The 20,378-nt window shown below is 68.7% G+C and overlaps 5 protein-coding genes across 5 annotated transcripts; 3 read left to right on the top strand and 2 right to left on the bottom strand.

Annotated features, from left to right (window-relative positions):
• Window positions 1-2,066: 2,066 nt before the first annotated feature.
• Window positions 2,067-3,301, top strand: EMIHUDRAFT_116308 (hypothetical protein; the record flags this gene model as incomplete). Its single annotated transcript, XM_005776009.1, has 2 exons — window positions 2,067-2,742; window positions 2,952-3,301. The coding sequence occupies 2 exons, from the start codon at window positions 2,067-2,069 to the stop codon at window positions 3,299-3,301; spliced, it is 1,026 nt and encodes a 341-aa protein (XP_005776066.1).
• Window positions 3,302-6,184: 2,883 nt separating this feature from the next.
• On the bottom strand, window positions 6,185-6,691 carry EMIHUDRAFT_367984 (hypothetical protein). Its single transcript, XM_005776008.1, has one exon. The coding sequence runs from the start codon at window positions 6,625-6,627 to the stop codon at window positions 6,298-6,300; it is 330 nt and encodes a 109-aa protein (XP_005776065.1). The 5' UTR covers window positions 6,628-6,691; the 3' UTR covers window positions 6,185-6,297.
• A 2,091-nt stretch (window positions 6,692-8,782) lies between these two features.
• EMIHUDRAFT_469467 (hypothetical protein) lies at window positions 8,783-14,190 on the top strand (the record flags this gene model as incomplete). Its single annotated transcript, XM_005776007.1, has 16 exons — window positions 8,783-9,029; window positions 9,129-9,172; window positions 9,288-9,617; window positions 9,653-9,731; window positions 9,820-9,910; window positions 10,752-10,791; window positions 11,570-11,638; window positions 11,715-11,775; window positions 12,083-12,389; window positions 12,462-12,593; window positions 12,642-12,733; window positions 12,806-12,872; window positions 13,263-13,378; window positions 13,452-13,500; window positions 13,602-13,638; window positions 13,710-14,190. 16 exons carry the CDS (start codon window positions 8,783-8,785, stop codon window positions 14,007-14,009), a joined length of 2,061 nt encoding a protein of 686 aa, XP_005776064.1. The 3' UTR covers window positions 14,010-14,190.
• A 536-nt stretch (window positions 14,191-14,726) lies between these two features.
• On the bottom strand, window positions 14,727-15,351 carry EMIHUDRAFT_74335 (hypothetical protein; the record flags this gene model as incomplete). Its single annotated transcript, XM_005776006.1, has 2 exons — window positions 14,727-14,779; window positions 15,012-15,351. 2 exons carry the CDS (start codon window positions 15,349-15,351, stop codon window positions 14,727-14,729), a joined length of 393 nt encoding a protein of 130 aa, XP_005776063.1.
• Window positions 15,352-16,192: 841 nt separating this feature from the next.
• EMIHUDRAFT_457941 (hypothetical protein) lies at window positions 16,193-17,978 on the top strand (the record flags this gene model as incomplete). The annotated part of the gene is made up of 9 exons (XM_005776005.1): window positions 16,193-16,341; window positions 16,415-16,532; window positions 16,600-16,650; window positions 16,821-16,870; window positions 16,941-17,005; window positions 17,092-17,110; window positions 17,178-17,244; window positions 17,372-17,395; window positions 17,807-17,978. Coding segments are annotated over exons 1-9 (570 nt in total), but the record flags the coding sequence as incomplete, so codon positions are not given.
• Between the last annotated feature and the right edge of the window lie 2,400 nt (window positions 17,979-20,378).

Raw genomic sequence — 20,378 nt, 5'->3', positions numbered from 1 at the left:
GTCCACAGCGGCGGATGCGGCGCGAGCCACAAGGTCTCGTTGCAGGCAGCGCGTTGCAATCCGACCGCCTCCGCCACGGTGAGGGCGAGGCCGTCGGCGGAGCGGGCGTGGCCAAGCAGCGGCGTGTCGGCGCACACCTACAGTCCGAGCCGGCGGCTGGGGACCCGGGGCTGGGCTTGCCCTCACCGGCGAGGGTGCGCGCCGTGCGGTGAGGCTCGGTGTGAGCCTCGAGCGGCAGGGACCGCTGCAGCTGCAGCTCGCCTAGAGAGAGCCCGAGGGCGAGCGCGAGTGAGCGGGCAACCAACCTCTCCGCCTCAGGTGCCGCATAGGCGGCGGCTCGCCCGTCTGGCGCCACCTTGCGCCGGGGAGCGGCGACGAGGCCTGCAAGCGGCGGGGACCGGCGGCGTGCGCGGGGGTGGCCGCCGGGGACGGGAGAGGCCAAGAGAGGGCCACGCCTCGGCGAGGACAGCGCCGTGCACAGAAAAGGGCGCGTGCGCGTCGTCGCCATAGTGCGCCACCAGGCCGACGACGACCGACAGCGCGTGCAGCGGCAGCGGGTCGCCTCCGCCCTCCGGCACCAGCGGCACCGACAGCGCAAAGTGCAGCTCCTCTGGCACTCCGTCGCGGTCGGCGTCGTCCGACCAGGCGCGCAGCTCGCAGGGGCGGAGGCGGTGGGCGAGGGCGTCGTTGAGCTCAAAGGAGGTGGACCAGCCAAAGCGGCTCTCCACGCCCGCCCCGTACCCCTCGACCAGCACCTCGTGAGAGAAGCGGACGAGCGGACGCTCGCGCACCGACGCCTCCTTCAGCCAGAGGCCTCCGGCGGCGTAGGCGAGTGGCCAGGGGACAAGGAGGAGGGCGGCGGCGTAGAGCAGCGTGCACAGCGACGCGCACGATGCCGTATTGGCGTGGTAGGTGGTGGCGAGCGGCGTCGAGTAGAGGCGCATGTGTTGTGTGCAGCGGCCGCGAAGGTGAGGACGGGGGGGTGAGGACGGGCGGGCGACGGTTGACGGAAAATGTAACCGCCGTGTAGTGTGGACGCGTCCCTGTCTGGGGGGGGGGGGGGCTACAGCGTCCGCCTTCATAAAATAGATAATCCGCATGGCATTTGTCTCGACGCGCACCCCTTGCCCGGGTTGCGGTTACCCAGGTTACCCGGCCCCTCCCTGCCCTTGGACCGGTGTCTTGTAAAGAAAGAAAGAAAGAAAACAGAAGGAGGCTAATTTCTTTTGTTCGTCATTAAGTCGTGTCCGGGACGCGGGATGCGCAGGTTTTGAGTGCTCGCACGCTTAGCAGTTACGGAAAGGACGGAAGTATCCCTCCCACCCAGCCAGTGCAGCACGTACTCCGACTCCTAACGTGGACACGCCCATAGCTGGGGACACTACACTAGGTCACGCATGGCATCAGAAGTTTTGTCTCTGGGCCCCGAAAGGCATCTCTAGCAGTGTCGTTACACATGCCCCCTCCCCTCCTGGGCGCATGCGCCTCACGTCTCGCCAGAGCATAAGCCCTTGGCGTGTGGCGAGACGAGTTTTTCGCCATCGCCGCGAGCAGCAAGCCGCCCGCCGCAAACAGCCGGAGGCCTCGCCGCGGCACTGGCTGCGCCGCGGTCCCGCACCCGTCGACGCAGCTCCCCCCGCGGAAGACCGCGCGTAGCGACGCCTTGACGATCGAGATGAGCGTCACACACACACACACACACTGGGCAGGGTTCACCCACACGACAGGGCTAACCCAGGAATTCCCCTCTCGTATATAGGACAGGTTGCACCCGGCGGCACGGGGGCAGGCGCGGGCCTCCTACTGGTTGCGCTCTCCTAGTTCTCCTGCTCCTGACAAGGGACAGCGACAGGTTCGCAGCACGGTGGATTCCCTACTCCAATGGCCGTCCTACTACTATGCTGTTTTCACACCGATCATAATACGCGATCGCGCAGCCTTCCAGCGCTTTTTCTTCTGATTTTTCAGTGCGCGCCATAACAAAATAAATAGCAGTCACCTCCAGTAGAGATGGGCTACGCACGAACACAGTGCGCGCCGAACGTTTTATTTTTTTTGCTCGAGGCATGAGTGACTCGCAGGGGCCTGACTCGCCGCCGCCGCCGGGCGCGCTCGTGCTCATGTGCGGCCTGCCTGCGGCTGGCAAGTCGACACTGTCGGCAGCGCTTCTGCGGGACGGCGCCAAGGAGCTGCTGCCGCGGCTTGCGCCCTTCGGCGTCTCGGCGGTGCGGGTGTTCTGGCTGAGCTTCGACGACGTGCTCGGCAACCTGGCGGCGGCCTGCGGTCACACGGGCTACAGCCCGGAGCTGTGGCACCAGGCGCGCGATAGCGTCCTGCGCTCGGTGCGGCACCACTTTGGCGTTGCGTGCGGCGACGGGCCGCCGCCGGCTCCCCTCGCGCAGCTCGGTGAGAGCGGCGGCGGCTCGGGCAGCAGCGGCGGTGCACCCGCCAGCGGCGGCGACAGCTTCGACGTCGTTCTGCTCGACGACAACATGCACTACCGCTCGATGCGGCGCGTGTATCACCGCCTCGCCAGGGACGGCCGGCTCGGCTGCTGCACTCTCTGCCTGCCTCTGCCTCTTGCAGAGGCGCTGCGGCGGAACGCGGCGAGGCAAGAGTCCGCCCGGGTCGCGGATGCGACGGTGAGCCACATGGCCGAGGTGCTGCAGTGGCCCGACCCGGCGAGGCACCCGTGGGAGTGCAGCACCATCTCCCTCCCCTCGGCCTCCTCCTCCGGCGCAGGTGCCCTTGCCGCCTCGCTGGCAGGCGCGGCTGTGGAGAGGAGCGTCTTCACCGCGCGAGAGTCGTGGGTAGGCGCGGAGCCCTTCCCGTGGGACCGGCTCGCGCCTCTCCTCGCCGCCGCCGTCCCAGCCGGCCCGCCGCCCTGCCCTCGAGGAGGCGCCACCCGGCCGCAGGACTCGTCCAAGACGCGTCCCCGACACGTCCCGCAGGCCCGCCAAACGGCGAGGAGGCCGAGGAGGCCCGCGCAGAGGCGGCGGCCGCGACCGCCGCGAGCGCGGCGCACGCGCTCGACCTACGCTTGCGCGCCGCCGTGTCGCTGCACCTGCAGTCCGAGGACACGCGCCGGCGCCCTGCGGCGGAGCGGGCGGCGCTAGCGCGGGCGATGAGCTGCCGGAAGAAGGAGCTGCTGGAGAGGGCGAAGGCGGAGGCGGACCAGGGAGGAGGGGGGACGCCGGAGGCGCGCGAGGCCGTGGCGGACGCCCTCGACGCAGAGTTCACGGCCATCTTCCGGACGGGGGGCGCGGGCCGACATCCGCCGGCCGCGGTAACGAGAACATGAGAGCGTGGCGATCAGTGGCGTGCGGTGTTGGACTTTAATCTTTTGGGTCGGCTACGGCGGCTCTACACGTAGAGGTGACGATCGTGCCGTGGAGAGCGCGGGGGAGCCGGAGCGTACCGTGTAGTGGTACACACCGTAAATTCTCTAGAAATAGCGCGCGAGAGCGGCGCCGACATGCGCGCGACCCAACTCCAGAGAATTCTGCGGTCGCTAAGAACCCGACATATCGCCTCGCACAACACACCAGAAAGCAGCGGGGCAGAGGCCAGAGCCAGAGAGATTGAGAGAGATATACAGTGGGTTGCGGGCATTAAGAAAACAGGATGCCGCGGCACGCCGCCGTTTCTAAGCCTTTCCACAGCCGTCATCCACCCCGCGCCGTGGTTTCTTAGCTCCGGCCGGCACTCAAGCCAGCAGAGCCGGCGGGCCCGAAGGATTTTTAGGTAAGTAAGAGGTAAGCTGTAAGCTGCCGGTCCGCGAGGGCGATCGGATGCCAGAGTCTGCCGCTGAGTCGGCTCTCTGGATGACGGGGGAAGACGCACACACGCCTCCATCCACTCCACTCAGAACACCGCAGACTTGGAAAGTGACAAGTGCGCGCGCCGCAGGCGAAGAGAAATTTTTGAGCTGGGGCTCCCGTTCACACACAGTGAATCACACACTCGTTTCTGGCCTTTTCGTCTCGGGGCCGCGTCGCTGCGGCGCGCCGTGGTTTCTTAGATTTTTGCGGAAATCGCTCGGCGTGGTTTCTTAATACTACGTTTTCTTAATGCCCGCAACCCACTGTAGGAGAGTGGCAGGGGCAGGGCCGAGTGGGGTATTGGTAGCACGCCCGGGGGTCGACGCGCCCTGGCGCGTCGTCTCGCACACTAGGGAATAGCGCTCGTCACTCTCCCTCGCTCTCCCTCGCTTCCTCATCGCTGTTAAAGACGAGCCCTCCCCGGCACTAAAGAGAATTTTGCGGTGCCGGGCTAAAGCCGTAGGATCCCTACTCTGTCGATACAAAACGGTATGGCGGTGGAGTGCTCTCTACTGCCGCGGCTGTCGGTTCGGAGGCGCCCGGCGGCCGCGCGCTTGGTGCCGACGTCGACCGGCTGCTCTCGCGGCGCCGAGACGTGCCGCTTTGGTCACGTCTCGCGCGCTGCGAGGTGTCTTTTGGCATGTGAGCGCTTGCCAAAGACGCCAGCAAGCTCGCCTTCCTTGCCTGCGGTGGTCCTCGTCACACGAGCTTACAGCTCAGGTTCCTCCACTTGTCCTTGAGGTGGACCTGGCGGCGGCGCGGGGGGGGGGGGGGGGGGGCTGGCTCGCGTGTGGCGTGTGGGGCGTGTGGGCGGGGAGGGGAGGGGCCCCCCTTTTTCCCGGGGCGATTGAACTTGAACTCCTTCAGGATGTCGAGCCAGGGACCCTCCCCGGATTTTGGGACGCCCCTCTTGAGCTGCTCCACCTCCGCCGGCGTCCACCGGAGCCGCCCGCACTTGGACAGCTGCGGCAGCTTGCCGCCGCCGCCGCCGCCGCTCACCTTGCGCTTCGTCCCGCCTCCGCCTCCGCCGCCTCCGCCTAATCTGCCTCCGCCGCCTACCCCAGCGACGCCGGGGCGCCGCGCAGCTGTCGGCCCGGGGGGGCTCGCTCCGCACTGTGCGCAGCCCGAGCAGGCCAAGCCCTGGCAAGCCGTGTTGGCGTCGGGCAGCGTCGAGGGCGGCACCTCGCTGCTGCGCCTGAGCTGCTGCCGGGATTCGTGGTCGCGGGCGGCGACGGCGGCGCGCGCGCGCCGCTGATCTGCGAGGATGCTGCTCAGCAGGGAAGGGGCGCACGAGGAAGGAGCGGGAGCCCCGTGAAAGATGGAGAACGTCCGCGGCGGCGCCTGCGGGACGCGGCCGCTCGAGCCTATCTGCCGGGGAGGACCCTCGACCACCACCTACGCGCGCGTCGTGCAGAAGGCTTGATGAGGTGTCCGCGCGCCTCTCTCGGCGGCGGCGGCGGCTGTGTCGCCCGGTGGCGCGTGCGCAGCAGCCGCGCCGCCTTCTCCACCGCCGCGCGCGGGCCGCGCACGAGAAGGGTGCGGTACTCCCCAGCCGAGGCTGGGGAGAGGGAGATGCTCGCAGACCGCGCCTCTGCCCGCAGTGCATTGAGCTTGCTCCCGCCTGGTCCCACCAACTCTCCGGCCTGCGCAGCAAGGGGCCGGGGAGGGTTGAGCCGAGCGCCTCCAGCGCCCTCACAACCGCTCAGCGCACGCACCTCTGCATGGCCGAGCTCTGCGCGAAAGGTCACCTCTGCTTCGGCCTCCACCTCCACCTCCACCGACCCTCCCGCCTCCGCCTCTCCTGCCTCCGCCCCGACTGCCGCCGCCACCGCCGCCGCGCGCCTCCGCTCCGCCATGTCCTGTGCCCTCCTCTCCCAGTACTGACTCGTCGCCTCAGCCTGTGTGGCTCGGGCGTCCTCGGGCCTCCGGCTCCGAGCCTGTGTGGTGTCCTCGGGCCTCCGGCTCCGTTGCCTGTGTTTCGCGTTGTTGCCATTGCCGCCGCCGCCGCCGCCGCCTCCGTCAGAGTTTGCCGCATGTTCTCTGTGCACTGCGCTGCACTCCTCGCTGTCGACGCACAACTGCAGAGCAACGCGGTTCGCGGCCATCAACACGGGGGAGGGGGGAAGGCTGAGGTCTCGCGGGTGGATATTTTTTATTCTGCGGGTGCGAGGTTTGCTGTGAGCGATTCTAAAATCAGGTCTGGCACTGGGCGAACATCGGCCGTCCCTCAGTGCTTCCAGCCTGCCCGCTTGAGTTTCCTCAATTGGCTCGAATTTTGCTTTGTAGAAAAAAGAATAGCCGCGGTCGCGGGCCGCCGGGCGGGCATTTCGAAGCACCGAGCGGGCAGCTCGAAGCACGCGGGCGCAGGCTGCCACCGCTGCCCGGGCGCCCCGAGCGGCGGCGGAGGGCCGCCCAGGCCACCACCAGTGCCCCTCCCACCGGCGGCGCGGCGGCAGCGGCGCCGACCGCCCCTCCATCAGCGGTGGCGCGACGGCTGTCGTCGGGGCGCCGGCAGGTGCCGCGCGCAGAGGGTGCCACCGGACCGGCCGACGCGCGCCCGGCGGAGCCTTCGACGTCCACGGCGGGCCGAGCACCCCCGCGTCGCTTCTCGGCGCATTGGAGAGCAGAGGAAGCTGCTGGCGTCGCCGCTGGGATCGGCGGCGGCGCCAGCAGCGTTCTCGGATCTGAAGCCGACTTTGAGCGCCGATCGATCGATCTGAGGGCTGGCCGATGGGTGGCGCTGGGACATCGCCGCCGCCGCGGAGGCCGGCGGCGACCAGAGCAGCGGTTGGGGCGCGTGGCGCATATGTTACCTGCCAAGTGAGCATTCAAGTGTGTTTCGAGATTTATTCGAGATTTGAAACTCAGATGTTCGTTTCCAGTGGGGAGGTGCCAGACCTGATCTTAGAATCGCTCCTGTAACGCGATCCACTTGCGAGGAATGCGTCCATGCAGCGGAGTGGAGAGCTCTGCCGAGGCGCACGCCCGCTTCAGCACGCCTCCTCGTCGCTCATCGGCGTGTTGGGCGACGGCAACGCGTTGGCCGCCGCGCCGTGAATGCCGCGGTCGGTGAGGACCGCGGGTGGCGTGGCGACAGCGAAGCGCTGCAGCGCCTCGGCCCACGCGTCGAGCTCGACGGCCGTGTCGGCGCCGAGGCGCCACGTGTTGACGGGCGCGTGCAACGGCCCCTCGGCGAGCGCGTTCCGGTAGGCCTGCTTGCCCCACGACTGCACCCTCTCGACTAGGTTCATGCTTGCCTGTGGGGCACCGCCATGGACACCTCACGGACGCGTCGCGGAGGCTGCGCCTGCGACGAGCTCGCGCCTCTGCCGCCAGCGGCTTGGCTGCGCCCCGGCCCGTTAGCCACGACAGCCGGCGGGCCGGCGTCGTCAGCCGAATCACGTCCCGCCCGTCCGCCTCGCGCTCGCGGGAGAGCGAAGCTCCGTCCAGCGGGATGATGCCTATGACGGGCTCATCGCACGGGTCACGGTCTTGCCGCACGCCGCTCCCTCCAGCGGGATTGATGAGCGCCCTTGAGCGCCGCCTTAGAGAGGTCGTCGTAATAGACAAGGCAGGTGCCGACTGGCGCGAGGCCGGTGGCGGCGACGCTCACGAGCTCAAAATGGCGCCGCTTGTAGTTGCGGCTGCCGAGGGGCCCACGTGAGGCGCCCTGCTTGAGGAGGGAGCCAGCCATCACCAGCTCCTCCCCGACAGCCTCTGCGACGCTCGGTCGCGCAACAAAGCTCGACCGGCCGCTCTCGCGGCCGCTGCTGCGGCCGCTCCGCTCGAAGCCGTCCCCTCCAAGCGCCTCGTCGAGCGAGGAGCCGCGGTACGGCACGACACCACCGGGCGCAGCCACCGCGGCGCCCTCCCAAGGTGGGTTCGACTGCGGGTACCCCGTAGAAGGCTAGGTCGGGGTCTAGTTTCCCTCGCTCCTTCCGCCGCGCATTCCGTCGGTGTCGCTTCCACGCCCACACCCTTCTCTTTTTTGCGCGGATCGGGAGGGCGGCAACCTCTGCCCCCGTCCACGCTTCGCGCCCCCTCGGCGCTGGGCGCCGCCTCGCGCGTTTTCTTTTTCGGGCGCGCTGCCTGGCTTTTTTGCTCCTTCTCTCTCTGCGGGGGGGGTCCTCCGGTTTTGCGCGACCGGGGCTGTTAGGCGCCTCTGGCTCTGCGGCTGGTGCTGCTCCTGTCACTATGTCACCGTGTCGTGGGGCCGACGTGCGCGGTGGCCTTCCTCGGCCCTTCCTCACGTGACGCACGGCGAGGGCGGCACTCGCCACGGCTGCGAGCGCCCACCCTATCCACCACCTCACTCCGCACAGCGGCGCCAGTAATGGCAGCAAACAATTAAATAAAAGCCACTGTATATGAGCTGCTGCCTCACTGCTGCGAGTTGGCATTTCCGGCGGTGCGCGCGTGCGCGTGTTCCGTTCGTGCATCGGCTGGCTCCGAGTTCGAGACCCCGGGGGGGAGGGGGGGGCCTCCTCGGCCTCCTCGGCCTCCTCGGCCTCCTCGGCCTCCTCGGCAGCCTCGGCCTCCTCGGCCTCCTCGGCAGCCTCGGCTGCTTGGCGCACGCGGCGAACGGGCCGCGCCGCGCTGCTCTTTTGTTCGCTGCCTCCGTTGTCGGCCCGGCCGCTCCGTCTCCTCGCTCTGGCTCGGGCCGTGGGCGTGCTGCTGCTGCTGCTCGGCACTGTTGTCGCCATTTTCAATGTGCGCACATTGTATGGCTGCTCGGTTCGTTGCTCCCGGGGATCAGCGACCGGTGGTGAACCACCGGTGCGATACGACCCGCAGCCTACTCCTACTACCGCGCGCGCGCGCGCGCAGGCCGCCGTGGGCACGGGTGGGGCGAGCGCGCGCACCATGATCTCGAGACGTGCCCGCCTCGAATCGAGGCACGTTGGTCTGCGATGTGAGTGCAATTTCTTGCAGCCTCTGCCGCCTCGCGGCCAGTCGAGGCGATGTTCGTGGGCTACGTGCTTCGCGACGGCGAGGGCAACTTCGCCGACTGTGCCTTTCGCCTAACCCAGGTCGTCGCCGTCGCGCCGAAAACCGGCGATTTCGTCGTGCGCCTCTACGTGCGAAGCGGCGGCAGCGGGAACCCCGCGCTCCTCTGCAGCCTGACGCGTGCACGGCCACAAGCCAAGCTCGACCTGATCGTGCCGAGCGACGCCTGCGTCGCGTGCGAAATGAGCGGCGCCGCCCGCGGTGGCGTTGAGGCGCGCGGCGGCCCCAGCCCACCGACCGGAGAGAGCCGCCGCCGCCTGCATCGACAGACCTGCTCTCATCCGGCTGATCCGTCGGTAGGTGCACCTCGTCGGCTACCGGCGGCGCAGCCGCGCGGCAGCGGCGTGCAGCCGGCCAGCCGCTGCCGTCCGCGACGCGCTTGCGGCGCCGGCGGCGGCAGAGGGCACGCCTCGAGGGAGCCCTGTGTGTGTGAGAGCTTTGCGTGCGCTTTAACGACAGGCGCTCGACGAGTGGGAGGAGGCCGAGGCGGGCTCGGACGAGTCGGACGGCTCGGAGGAGGGAGGGGAGGAGGAGGCGGAGGAGGAGGAGAGCGACGCGCGCGAGGAGAGCGGGAGCGGGGAGGAGGAGGCGGAGGAGGAGGCGGCGGCGGAGGCGGAGGCGGAGGAGGCGGAGGAGGAGAGCGAGGAGGACGATGAGAGCTACGAGGAGGGCGAGGAGGAGAGCGGGGAGGAGGAGAGTGAGGAGGAGGGCGAGGAGGAGGATGGGAGTGAGGCGGGGAGCGGGGAGGAGGATGAGGCGGATAAGGAGGCGAGGCTGCAGCCTGCTGCTGTCTTCACAGCTCACAGCGGAGTTGCTGTGAACAGGCGGATGAGGAGGCGAGGCTGCAGCAGCTGCTCGCACTCGCGCGGGAGGGGGGGCTGCAGGGAGGGCTCGAGTCGCTCGGTGCGTCCGCTGCAGTGCTTGCGGCGGAGGGCGTGGAGAGAGAGACGCGCCACGACGCTGACACGACACGGCGCCCCGCCCCGCGCAGGCGACCTGCCGTGGGGCTTCTCGCTGTACGGGGAGGAGGAGGAGGAGGAGGAGGAGGAGGAGGAGGAGGAGTGGGAGGGCGGGGAGAGCCCGTTCGCACGCCGCGCCGCCGAGCTCAACCGGGAGAGAGAGGTGGCTGAATGATCTCGGCCTGTAGCCGAGATGCAGCCGAGATGCAGCCGAGGTGCAGCCGAGATGCAGCCGAGATCTAGCCGAGCTCAACCGCAAGGCGTAGAAGCGCCGGCCGTCGGTCGAGGGGGAGGCATGTCCACGACACGTCCACGGCACGTCCCTCCACATGTCCCGTCAGGCAAAGAAGCGCCGGCTGTCGGTCGAGTCGGGAGGCAGCACGCCCGGCTCTGCTCGCACGCCGCGCCTCACCTTCAACGAGCAGGCGAGGGGCGGGAGATCTCGGGGCGGGAGATCGGAGCGAGATCGGCCGAGATCGGCCGAGAGTACTCCGCGCGCCGCTTCGATGTGGCCACGCCATGCCCGGGCCGCCTCAGCTTGCGGGACCGACCCTCCAGCCTGCCTCCGGCATCCGCCTGCGGCGGATGTGCCCGAGGAGCTGAGTAGTGCTGAGTAGTGTTGATCCGCCTCCTTCGCCAGGTGACGGTGGCGGAGTACGTGCCACGGAGGGTCGGCATCTCGCCCGCCCGCGGCACCGTGCCGCTCACTGCGATGGAGCGGCGGGCCGCGGGCAGGAGTTGCGGCAAGGAGGGCCCGCTCTACCCGATCGTCACTCCCTCGGGCGAAGAGGCGCGCCGACATCAGCGCGAGACTAACCCTAACCCTAACCCTAACCCTAACCCTAACCCTAACCCTAACCCTAACCCTAACCCTAACCCTAAGAGGCGAGCCGACATCAGCGCGAGATCACAGCCGAGATCGCACCCGCAGCACTCTCTGCCCCCCCCCCCCCCCCCTTCAAAGGAGCCGGCCCAGCCTCTGCCGCTCAAGTCGCCCACGCGCGGTGTCGCGCGCGCCGTGCCCGCGCACTCTCCCAAGGCGGCGGGTGGGGCGCGGAAGAACGGCGCGGCGGGCGGCGGCGGAGGGGCGGCTGCAGAGGCCCTCTCCGTGAGCGAGCGGCAGCGAAGGATGGGCAAGCTGATCGAGGCCGTGGCGACGGGCTACAACGGCGTCGCTGCGGGCGAGGGGGGCGGAAGCGGCGGCGACGACGACGGCGGCGGCGGCGGCGAGGGCGACGGCGACAGCGGTAGCGGCGGCAACGGCACCGCCAACGGCAACGGCTCCTCCAACTGCATCGGCTCCTTCGACAGGGGAGGCGAGCGCAGCCTTGCGGCGCTGCTCGACGCGCTCGTCGCGATTCGTTGCGCGGCGCTGCGCGGCGCCACCGCCGAGGCTGCCGCCGCGCTTGACGAGTTCAAGGCGACGTGCGGCGTGGGCGCCTCCGCTGCCGCCGCCGCCGCCGCGCCGGCAGGGCCGCTGCTGGCTGCTCGCCAGCTGCTTCCCGACGCTGTGCAGGCTGTCTCTTCGATCGGCCAGGCGCCCCCCGTCCCGGACCAAGAGGAGAGGAGAGGAGAGAGGAGGGGAGGAAGAGGAGACGAGAGGAGAGGCGAGGAGCGGAGGGGAGAGGAGAGGAAGAGGGGAGAGGAGAGGAGGAAGAGGCGAGGAGAGGAGCTCGTCGCTCGGCAAGGCGCCTCGCCCGGACCTCACCACCACACCACCACAGGCTCGTGGACGTGCCCTGGACGTGTCCCGTGATGACACGTCCACGACTTGTCGGCCAGGCGCTCGCCCCGGACCTCGCCGCCGACAGCGCGCTCAGTGGGCGGGCGAAGCTGACGGCGGTGCTGGCGGTGGACGACTTTTGCTTTGGCGCGCTGTACACTTCCTCGACACTTCCTAGACACTTCCCAGACATGCCCCGCCTAGGTCGACGACTTTTACTTTGGCGCGCTGTACGCTGAGCTCACCCGCGACGGAAGCGGCGCCAGTGAGCCGGCCGCGCGCCTCGGCGGCTGCGTCGGGCCCCCTCCCCCCCCGAACTGCTTCAGGAGATGCCGTGGACACGTCCCGGACGCTGCCATGCCCCGCCTAGGCTGCTCGACCCCGCCTCCTTCTTCGCAGCCTCGCACCCGGCCGGCTTCGTGCGCGCCGCCACCGAGGGAGCCGTCTCCGCCTCCCGCGCCTCCTCCTCCCGCGCCGCAGCTGCCGACGGTGGCGGCGCCTCTCCCTCCGACGCGCCACTTGCGCGCCACGCCCCGGTGAGGGGTGAGGGGTGGCATCGAGTGTCGGCGTAGGCACCTTCAGCAACGCAGAGGCGTGGGCCGCGGGGGGCGGGTGGACGGGACGCGCGGTGGCGGCCCACGTCGCATTGCTCGCTGCCTCGCTCTCTTCGGCCGCAAAGCCTGCGGCGCCCAACCCGCTCTACGAGCTCTGGAGGCTGCGCTGGGCAGAGGCGGCGACGCTGCTGCACGGCGGCGGCCTCGCCTCCGCGGCACAGTATGCAAAGGCCAGGCCGGCCGGCCGCGCGGCGAGGGACAAGGAGCCGCCCGCGCCGCCGCTCGTGCGGCGCTGGAGGAGGGGGGAGCGAGAGTGGCCCTGCTGGTGCCCTCTGCCGCCGCAGCCGCGCTTCGTGGCGGCAGGGGCGGCTCAGCCGCGCCGCACGCCCCGCTGTAGGTTGCTCGCGTTTGCAGTGCCGTCGGCGGAGGCGCTGGCCGCGGTGAGTGAGCTCGGGCTGCCTGTCGTGGAGATGGGGGGCGGGGTGGGCTACTGGGCCGCGCTGCTCCGCCGGCGCGGCGGAGCGGTGAAGTCGCTGGTCTGTGGTCGGCGCCTCTTCACAGCTCTCGCCGTGAACAGGCGAGGCGTGGCTGTCGAGTGTTTCGACAGCGCGCCGACGGAGGCGGGCGGCAAGGGCGGCAAGGGCGGCGAGAGCGGCAACACGTTCCATGGCGAGAGCGCCCGCCGTTTGGTGCGCCCCTTGAGACGAGCGTTTCTTCACCCCTCCGCCCGCCCGCCTCCAGGCGAGTGCCCGCCGTGGGGTCCGGTGCAGCGCGGCTCGAGCGCTCTGTTGGCGAGCCGACGTTTCCGGCGCCTCGCCCGCTGCCACCCGCCCACGACACGCCCACGACACGTCCACTGACACGTCCACTGACATGCCCACGACACGCCCATTGTCACGCCACACGTCACGTCCACGACACGACACGCCCACGACACGTCCACTGACACGTCCACGACACTCGTCCACGACACGTCCACGACACGCCCACGGCACGCCCACGGCACGCCCACGGCACGTCCACGACACGCCCACGACACGCCCACGACACGCCCACTGTCACGCCACACGTCCACTGACACGCCCACGACACTCGTCCACGACACGCCCACGAGACACTCGTCCACGACACGTCCACGACACGCCACACGACACTCGTCCACGGCACGTCCACCGCACGCCCACGACGCGTCCCGCAGGCGGCACGCCCTGCTGCTGTGCTACCCTCCTCCTCGGGCGCCGATGGCGGCAGAGTGCCTCGCCGCTTTCTGCGGCGACACGGTGGTGCACGTGGGCGAGTGGTTGGGCGACACGGGCAGCCCCCCGCTAGGAGGAGTCGCCGCGCTCTTTCAGCGACACGCCCACACCCCGCTGCGGCGCTGCTGTAGGCAGCGCGGCCTTCGAGGCTGCGCTCGCCGAGGGGTGGGAGCTGACCCGGCGCCACGCCCCTCCACGCCCCTCCCCCTGCTGGGACACGTCCTTGGACACGTCCGGATCTTGGACACGTCCAGACGACGCCTCCCCTTTGCGCCCAATAGGAGGCTCCCCCTCCCCTGCTGGGGCGACACGGCCGAGGCAGCACACTGCCGCTTCACCCCTGCCCTCGCCAAGCGAGAGCTTGTGTCACCGCCGCGGCGTGGAGATAGGACCTCACCATCTGGCGGCGGCGCGGCGGCGGCGTGCCGCGGGGCGGCGGCGCCGCGGCTGACCACCCTGTCCTTCGCTGCGACAGCTGCGGCAAGGCGGGCTCGCTGCAGCCCGCCACAGTGCGAGACAAGCCGGGGCTTCTCCGCCGCTGCCGCTACTGCCGCCTCGCCTGCTACTGCTCCGCCGCTTGCGCGCGGCGGGGCGACGCCGAGCACAAGAAGTGCCATGCGGTCCGGATGATCGGCGCGCCGCCGCCCGCCGACTTTGGCGGCCCAGAGTACCACACTTGCTGCGTCTGAGCTGCGCGAGTGGCAGTCCGCAGCACAGTGCGCTCTGGCCTGGCCTCGGGCGGCAGGCGGCTGGGGGGGGTGAGGACGCTCTCGTATCTGGCTCTTCCAGGCGGCACAGCACCGGCGCCGCGACACGTGCATGTGCATGAATCGAAACCGACTCGATGTCTCTCTCTCGTCAGACTGTCTCGCGGCCGCGGGGCGTGCGGGGGGACGTGTTCACCTGTTCCGCACGCCTTGCGACGGGGGCGGTCTTGGGGCGCATGTCAGGCGTGCATGTCCCATCGGTGTCCGGGCGGGGGGCGGTGACGGGACACACCGCGCCGGCTGTGAACTGTGGTGGTCTGACGTCTGTGGACCCCGCTCGCCGCTGAGGCGCTGTCGCCGTGTGGGCTGTGGCCGCGCGCTCACTCGCACGCGCCGCCAGTGAGCGGCTCTACCTACGACTCTCATTCAAGGTCTCATGCTTTATCGTGTTTTTGGTTTTGGCAAGACCCGAACACGCGGCGGCGACGCCACAATGACGTGTGACCCGGGAAGCAAGTAGAGGAGAGGAGAAGTCGGATCGGCGAGCGCACCCTCTCTCCAGGCAGCGCCGCGGGACCCCACACACACACGCCCCCGCCAGCCCTTGCCCAAAAGCCCCCTCCTTGGCTCCGCGGCCCAAATGTCGAGAGCAGCGCAGCCTCCTCGCCCGGTGTCCAGCCCTCCCCCGCAGGCGCCGCTCTAGCGCAGCCTCCTCGCCTCGCGCTCCCACTCGAGCAGCATGAGGATGTCGCCTGAAGTGGTGAATGTGGGGGGTGGAGGATAGGAGGTGCGTGCGGCGGCAGTGTGGGGAGGGGGGGGGGAGTAGATGGGCAAGGGTGGTGGCGCAGAGGGGGAGGAGAGGGGGCGGCGGTGGGAGGTTGGCCGGAGGGGAGGGGGCGAGGCGCGGTTGGAGCCAGGGAGGGGGAAGAGCGTGGCGGCGCTGCCGGCCGGCCGTCGCGTGGGGGAGGGAGGAGTGTCGCGCACCCTCGCGGATCGGCCCCTTGACGTTGCGGACAATCGAGCGCGAGGGGTCGTCGAGGAACTCGACGCGGACCTGCGAGACCTGGCCAGTCTGGCCGGTGCGACCAAGCACCTTGGTCACCTTGGCGAGCTTCACCGGCTGATCCTGCAGCGGCGGCGGCGGTGGCGGCGTCGGCCGCAGCGTCGAGGCAAGCGGCGAGGGGATTGATGGGGAGGGGCGGATGGGCCGGCAGCGTGGAGAGGGCGAGCAGGGCGCCGCCCCCGGCGCGGCAGGCGCGAGGGCGTAACGGAGGAGAGAGCAGTGGCGCGGCGGGCAAAACGACGCGAGGCGAGCTGGCACCATGGCACGCGTTGCTCAGAAAAAATAAACCTTGCGTCATAAAGAAAAAGGCAGGGTCAAAACGGGAGGAAAACGGGAGGAAAGCGGCGGTCCTTGTGGTGGGCCACCCTGTTAGGGAGTCATGGATGCCAATCTGCAACGTAAAAATTCTTTCTGTGGCGGCGCCTGGGGGCTGTTGTACAATCCAGCTCCTCGTGGGCGTTTGCTCGGCTTCTGCTCGCACCGGCTCACTCACAGGCGATCGATGGCTCCCGTCTTCGAGTCGGCGCCAAACGACCCGACCGCTCCCGAGCTGGGCATCCTCGGCACCCGCGAGCAGATCCTCGCTGTGTGCCTCTTGCAGGAGCGGCTTGCGAGCTGGCGCGCCCGGCGGCGGCAGGCAGAGGCGCAGCGGGCAGAGGCGGAGCGAGCGGAGGCGCTCTGCGGCGCCTCAGCCAAGGTGGTGCAGGCGGCGGCGCGCGGGCGCAGCGCTCGCGTTGCGCTGCCGCAGCGGCGGGAGTCGGCGGCGGCCGACAACAAGATGGACCTGAGGCAGGCGGGAGTCGAGGCGGAGGTGGTGCAGCAGCAGGGCGGCGCGGCGGCGGTGATCCAGCGCGCCAGCCGAGTGCGAGCGCGCGCGACCGCCGGTGCGGCGGTGCTGCTGCAGGCGAGCGTGCGTGGCAGCGCCGCACGACGGCGCAGCGAGCGCGGCGAGGAGGAGGAGGCGGAGCAGGCGGGGGAGGCGGAGAAGGCGGCGGAGGCGGCGCCGAAGGAGGAAGCGGAGGCGGTTGCGGCGGGCGGGACGGTGCCGGCGGCGGCGGCAGCGGCGGGGTTGGCAGAGGTGGCTGCCCGAGAGTGGGAGAGCAGCGAGGGGAGCGACGAGGGGAGGGAGGCGAGAGGGGCGTGCGGAGGCGGCGCGGCGGGCGCGGATCCGGACGGCGGCGGGTCGGCGGCGGCGGCGGCGGCGGCGGCGGCGGCAGAGGCGGCGGAGGAGCGAGAGAGTTTTGTGATGCGGTGCTTTTGAGACGGCGATGCGGTAGGGAGAGGCAGGGGGGTCCGGGGGGTCACGGGCGCGGGTTGTGAGCAGGAACTTGGACACGGGCGAGGCAGTGGTGCTGGACGTCCCGCGCGGGCGGGCCGAGGAGGAGGAGGGGCGCGAGAGGGCGTCGGCGGCGCTCTCGTCGCTGATCACAAACAGCGGCGAGGGGGAGGCGATGACACGTCCATGACATGTCCTCGGCATGACACGTCCCGGACATGTCCTCAGGCGAGTGGGAGGCCATCAAGCGAGAGGCGCGAGGCGTGCTCGAGAAGCTCGCGTCGGCAACCAGCCGAGAGATCGCCGAGAGACAGCGATGCGGAGCGAGTTCGCACCGACACCCGCACCGACAGCAGACCCCCCTCCTCCGCAGCCACGTCCACAGCACGGCCATGACACGTCCACTCCTCCGCAGCCACGTCTGCGGCCATGACACGTCCACGGCATGTCCCAGGCGAAGACGCTCTCCTTCCGCTCGTACCAGCTCTGCGTGTGGCAGGAGAGGCAGAAGGCGGCTGCGAGACACGTCCACGACACGTCCACGACACGTCCATGGCTCGCCCCTGCAGGAGAGGTGGGTCTACGCGGCGGACGACGCGCTCTGCTACCAGCACCTCAACAGCGAAGTCGAGCCGATCGGCGCACCCGAGCCCGTGACCTCGCCCGCACAGCCTCTGCACAGCCACCGACCTGCCCCCCCCCCCTCCCTCCCCCCCTTCCCTCAGGCGCCGCCAAGCGGATCCCGTGCCAGACGGTCTGAGCCGGCCGGCCCTTCTAGGAAACTTCCGGGAGCCTTCCGGGAGCCTTCTAGGTACTCGAGCGTCGAGTTCGTGGGCCCTTTTGACGAGACGCAGTTCGTGATCAAGTGCGCGGGCAGGGTGAGCGACAGCCGCGAGAGCAGCCGAGAGGCCCAGCCGAGATCTCGACTGGCTGATTCACCTCCTCGAGACGCGCTGCATCTCGGCTCTCACCTCGGCTGCATCTCGGCTGTACCTCGCCGCTCAGGCCTTCACCTTCCTCTGCGAGACGACCGAGCAGCGCACGAAGTGGATCAAGAACATCGCCGCCCTCTCCGGCTGCTCCTCCTCCACCGAGGTCTGCTTCAAGTCCCAAACCATGGGGCACTGAGACTCGGGTTAGGGTCTGGCGCCGCGCACCAGAGGCCAGAGGGGGCGGGCACGCGTCGTCTCCTCCTCGCGCGGCGGCTCGGAGGGGCTCTGTGAGACCGGCCTGCCCCATTCAACGCCCTGCCACTCCTTCCCGCGGCGCCCGCCGGCGCGCGGGGGCGGTGCGTCTGTGATGTCCGGGGACGTCTTGCCGTTTGAGGTGCGGCGGCCCTTGTCCTAGCCCTTATCTGCGCGGTGGCGGCGGTGGCGGCGCTGGCTTGGGTGGCCGGGCGCGCCCCGGCACAGGGTGCGGCGGTGGAGACGGAGACGGAGGGGAGATGAGGGGGGTGGGCGGGGGGTATCGGTCGAGATGGACGCCCTAGACGATGTTCGATGTGTCCTCGGCTCTTGGGCTCGAGGTGAATATGTCCGTCGACTCTCGTACGTGCGTTGTCGTATTGCGTTACATTGGTTTACTCGTCTTGGCGTGAGATCGCTCGCTATACTCAATACAGTATACTCGTCGCTGCGCCCACAAACTACCAGCAACCACGAAGAGAGATGGGCCCAGGTAGGAGGCTCCACGCCACCTGACTCGCGTCGTGCCACCTGACTCTCGCCTGGAGAGGCCTCTTAGCCGAGGCACACGTGGCAATCGCCACGTGCGCCAACAGGGATTTCGGCCATTTTAGAGCCTTTTGCACAAAAATGCAGGTGGCTTTAGCCACTTGCTCCATGAGCAAAACAGTGCAAAAAGCACCTGGAGCAGATGGCTTACGCCGCCTGTGGACATGGGCAAAACAGTGCAAAAAGCACCTGGAGCAGATGGCTTACGCCGCCTGTGGACATGGGCAAAACAGTGCAAAAAGCACCTGGAGCAGACGGCTTACGCCGCCTGTGGCCATGGGCAAAACAGTGCAAAAAGCACCTGGAGTAGATTCCAAACGCCGCCTGTGGCCATGTGATGCGCTCGGGTGGCGCCAAGGGCTTCGGCCCCCTCCAAGCCACCTGCCCCGCCCCCCTCGCCACACGTGGAGGGCTGGAGCACGTGCGCCACCTGGGCCTGGGCAGGTGGCAACAGGTGGCTTCAGCCCCCTCCAAGCCACCTGCCCCCCCTCCCTCGCCACACGAGGAGGGCTGGAGCACGTGCGCCACCTGGGCCTGGGCAGGTGGCGCCAGGTGGCTTCGGCCCCTCCAAGCCACCTGCCCCGCCCCCCTCGCCACACGTGGAGGGCTGGAGCACGTGCGCCACCTGGGCCTGATGGGTGGGCAGGTGGCGCCAGGTGGCTTCGGCCCCTCCAAGCCACCTGCATGCCCCCCCTCGCCACACCTGGAGGGCCGGAGCACGTGCGCCACCTGGCGCAAGTTTGAATTCGGAAACGGAAAATCCGAGCCACGGAAGGGCTGGCCTGCCAAACGCGAGCCTCCCCGCTCCTCCCCGCGCTGCAAACTGGGACTGTGGGGTGTGTGAAAGAGGGCCTGCGGCGGTCATCGGCGGCTACAATCAATGTCCGGCGTCGACATAAGCCTGGGGCTTCAACCCGGCCGCGCGGGCGTTTGGTGTGGCTGCAAACGCCGCAGGAGCCGGTGGCTGCGCTGCTCACGCGCCGTTGCTGCCGACGCTGAGCAGTCTGACTCGCCAATGAGAAGACTGCCCGATAATACGCCATCACTCGATCCCCGATAAACCAGGCCATGCAGAGCTTTGTCGGCCTCGCCGACGTCGTGTGCTGGCTGCGCGGTAGAGTTGCGAGAGTGGATTGTGGAGGCGCGGCGGGGGCGGCTCGTGGTGCCGAGGCGGTGTATAGTACATTCCTATTCAAAAGAACACGCACGATGAAATTCCCGAAGTGACGCCCAGGTGGCGCACGTGCTCCAGCCCTCCAGGTGTGGCGAGGGGGGGCATGCAGGTGGCTTAGAGGGGCCGAAGCCACCTGGAGCCACCTGCCCGGGCCCAGGTGGCGCACGTGCTCCAGCCCTCCAGGCAGGTGTGGCGAGGGGGGCAGGTGGCTTGGAGGGGGGCGAAGCCACCTGGCGCCACCCGAGCGGTCACATGGCCACAGGCGGCGTTTGGAATCTACTCCAGGTGCTTTTTGCACTGTTTGCCCATGGCCACAGGCGGCGTAAGCCATCTGCTCCAGGTGCTTTTTGCACTGTTTTGCCCATGTCCACAGGCGGCGTAAGCCATCTGCTCCAGGTGCTTTTTGCACTGTTTTGCCCATGTCCACAGGCGGCGTAAGCCATCTGCTCCAGGTGCTTTTTGGACTGTTTTGCCCATGGAGCAAGTGGCTAAAGCCACCTGCATTTTGTGCAAAAAGCTGCAAAGGACTCGTGGAGGCACGTGGCGCTTTCCGCGTGTGTCTCGTGCAAAATCCGGCATTTTGTGGCTTTCAGGTGGCACGACGCGATTCAGGTGGCGTGGAGCCTCCTACCTGGGCCCATCTATGACCACGAACCGCCAGAGAGGCGAGGGGCCGCGGGGCAGCCGCGGCGCGCTGGGGGCAATCGTGGTCAGTACTGTTATGTATATGCACTCTGCCCCCTATGCATTCGCATCGTGATATGCATCCTTACCGATCCATAACCTTAGCGCCTATACATTTACGTATTTGCAAAATACGTCGCCCTCTCCCACCCTCTCGCGTCGCGGCGCGTGAATGCATAACACAGATACATAATACATAGGCGAATGGATGCGCATTACGACCGAGTGTCACAAAACTCCTATGAATTATGTATTATGCATTTGCATTACGCACTGGGAGTCCACATCGTGTGTTATGTATTACGTATTATGTATTACGTATTGTGTATTACGCACTGCCACTGGGAGTCAACATCGTCTGTTATGTATTATGTAGTACGTATTATGCGTATTATGCACTACGCACTGGGAGTCCACATCG

The sequence above is a fragment of the Emiliania huxleyi genome (genome assembly GCF_000372725.1).
Source record: "Emiliania huxleyi CCMP1516 unplaced genomic scaffold EMIHUscaffold_287, whole genome shotgun sequence".
Taxonomy (NCBI): domain Eukaryota; phylum Haptophyta; order Isochrysidales; family Noelaerhabdaceae; genus Emiliania; species Emiliania huxleyi.
Note: the sequence above shows the minus strand (reverse complement) of the source record. Positions and strands in the feature narration are given on the sequence as shown.

Coding starts and splice junctions, on each gene's coding strand:
- EMIHUDRAFT_367984 (XM_005776008.1), bottom strand. CDS start 6,627: ATGCGCCACGCGCCCCAACCGCTGCTCTGGTCGCCGCCGGCCTCCGCG.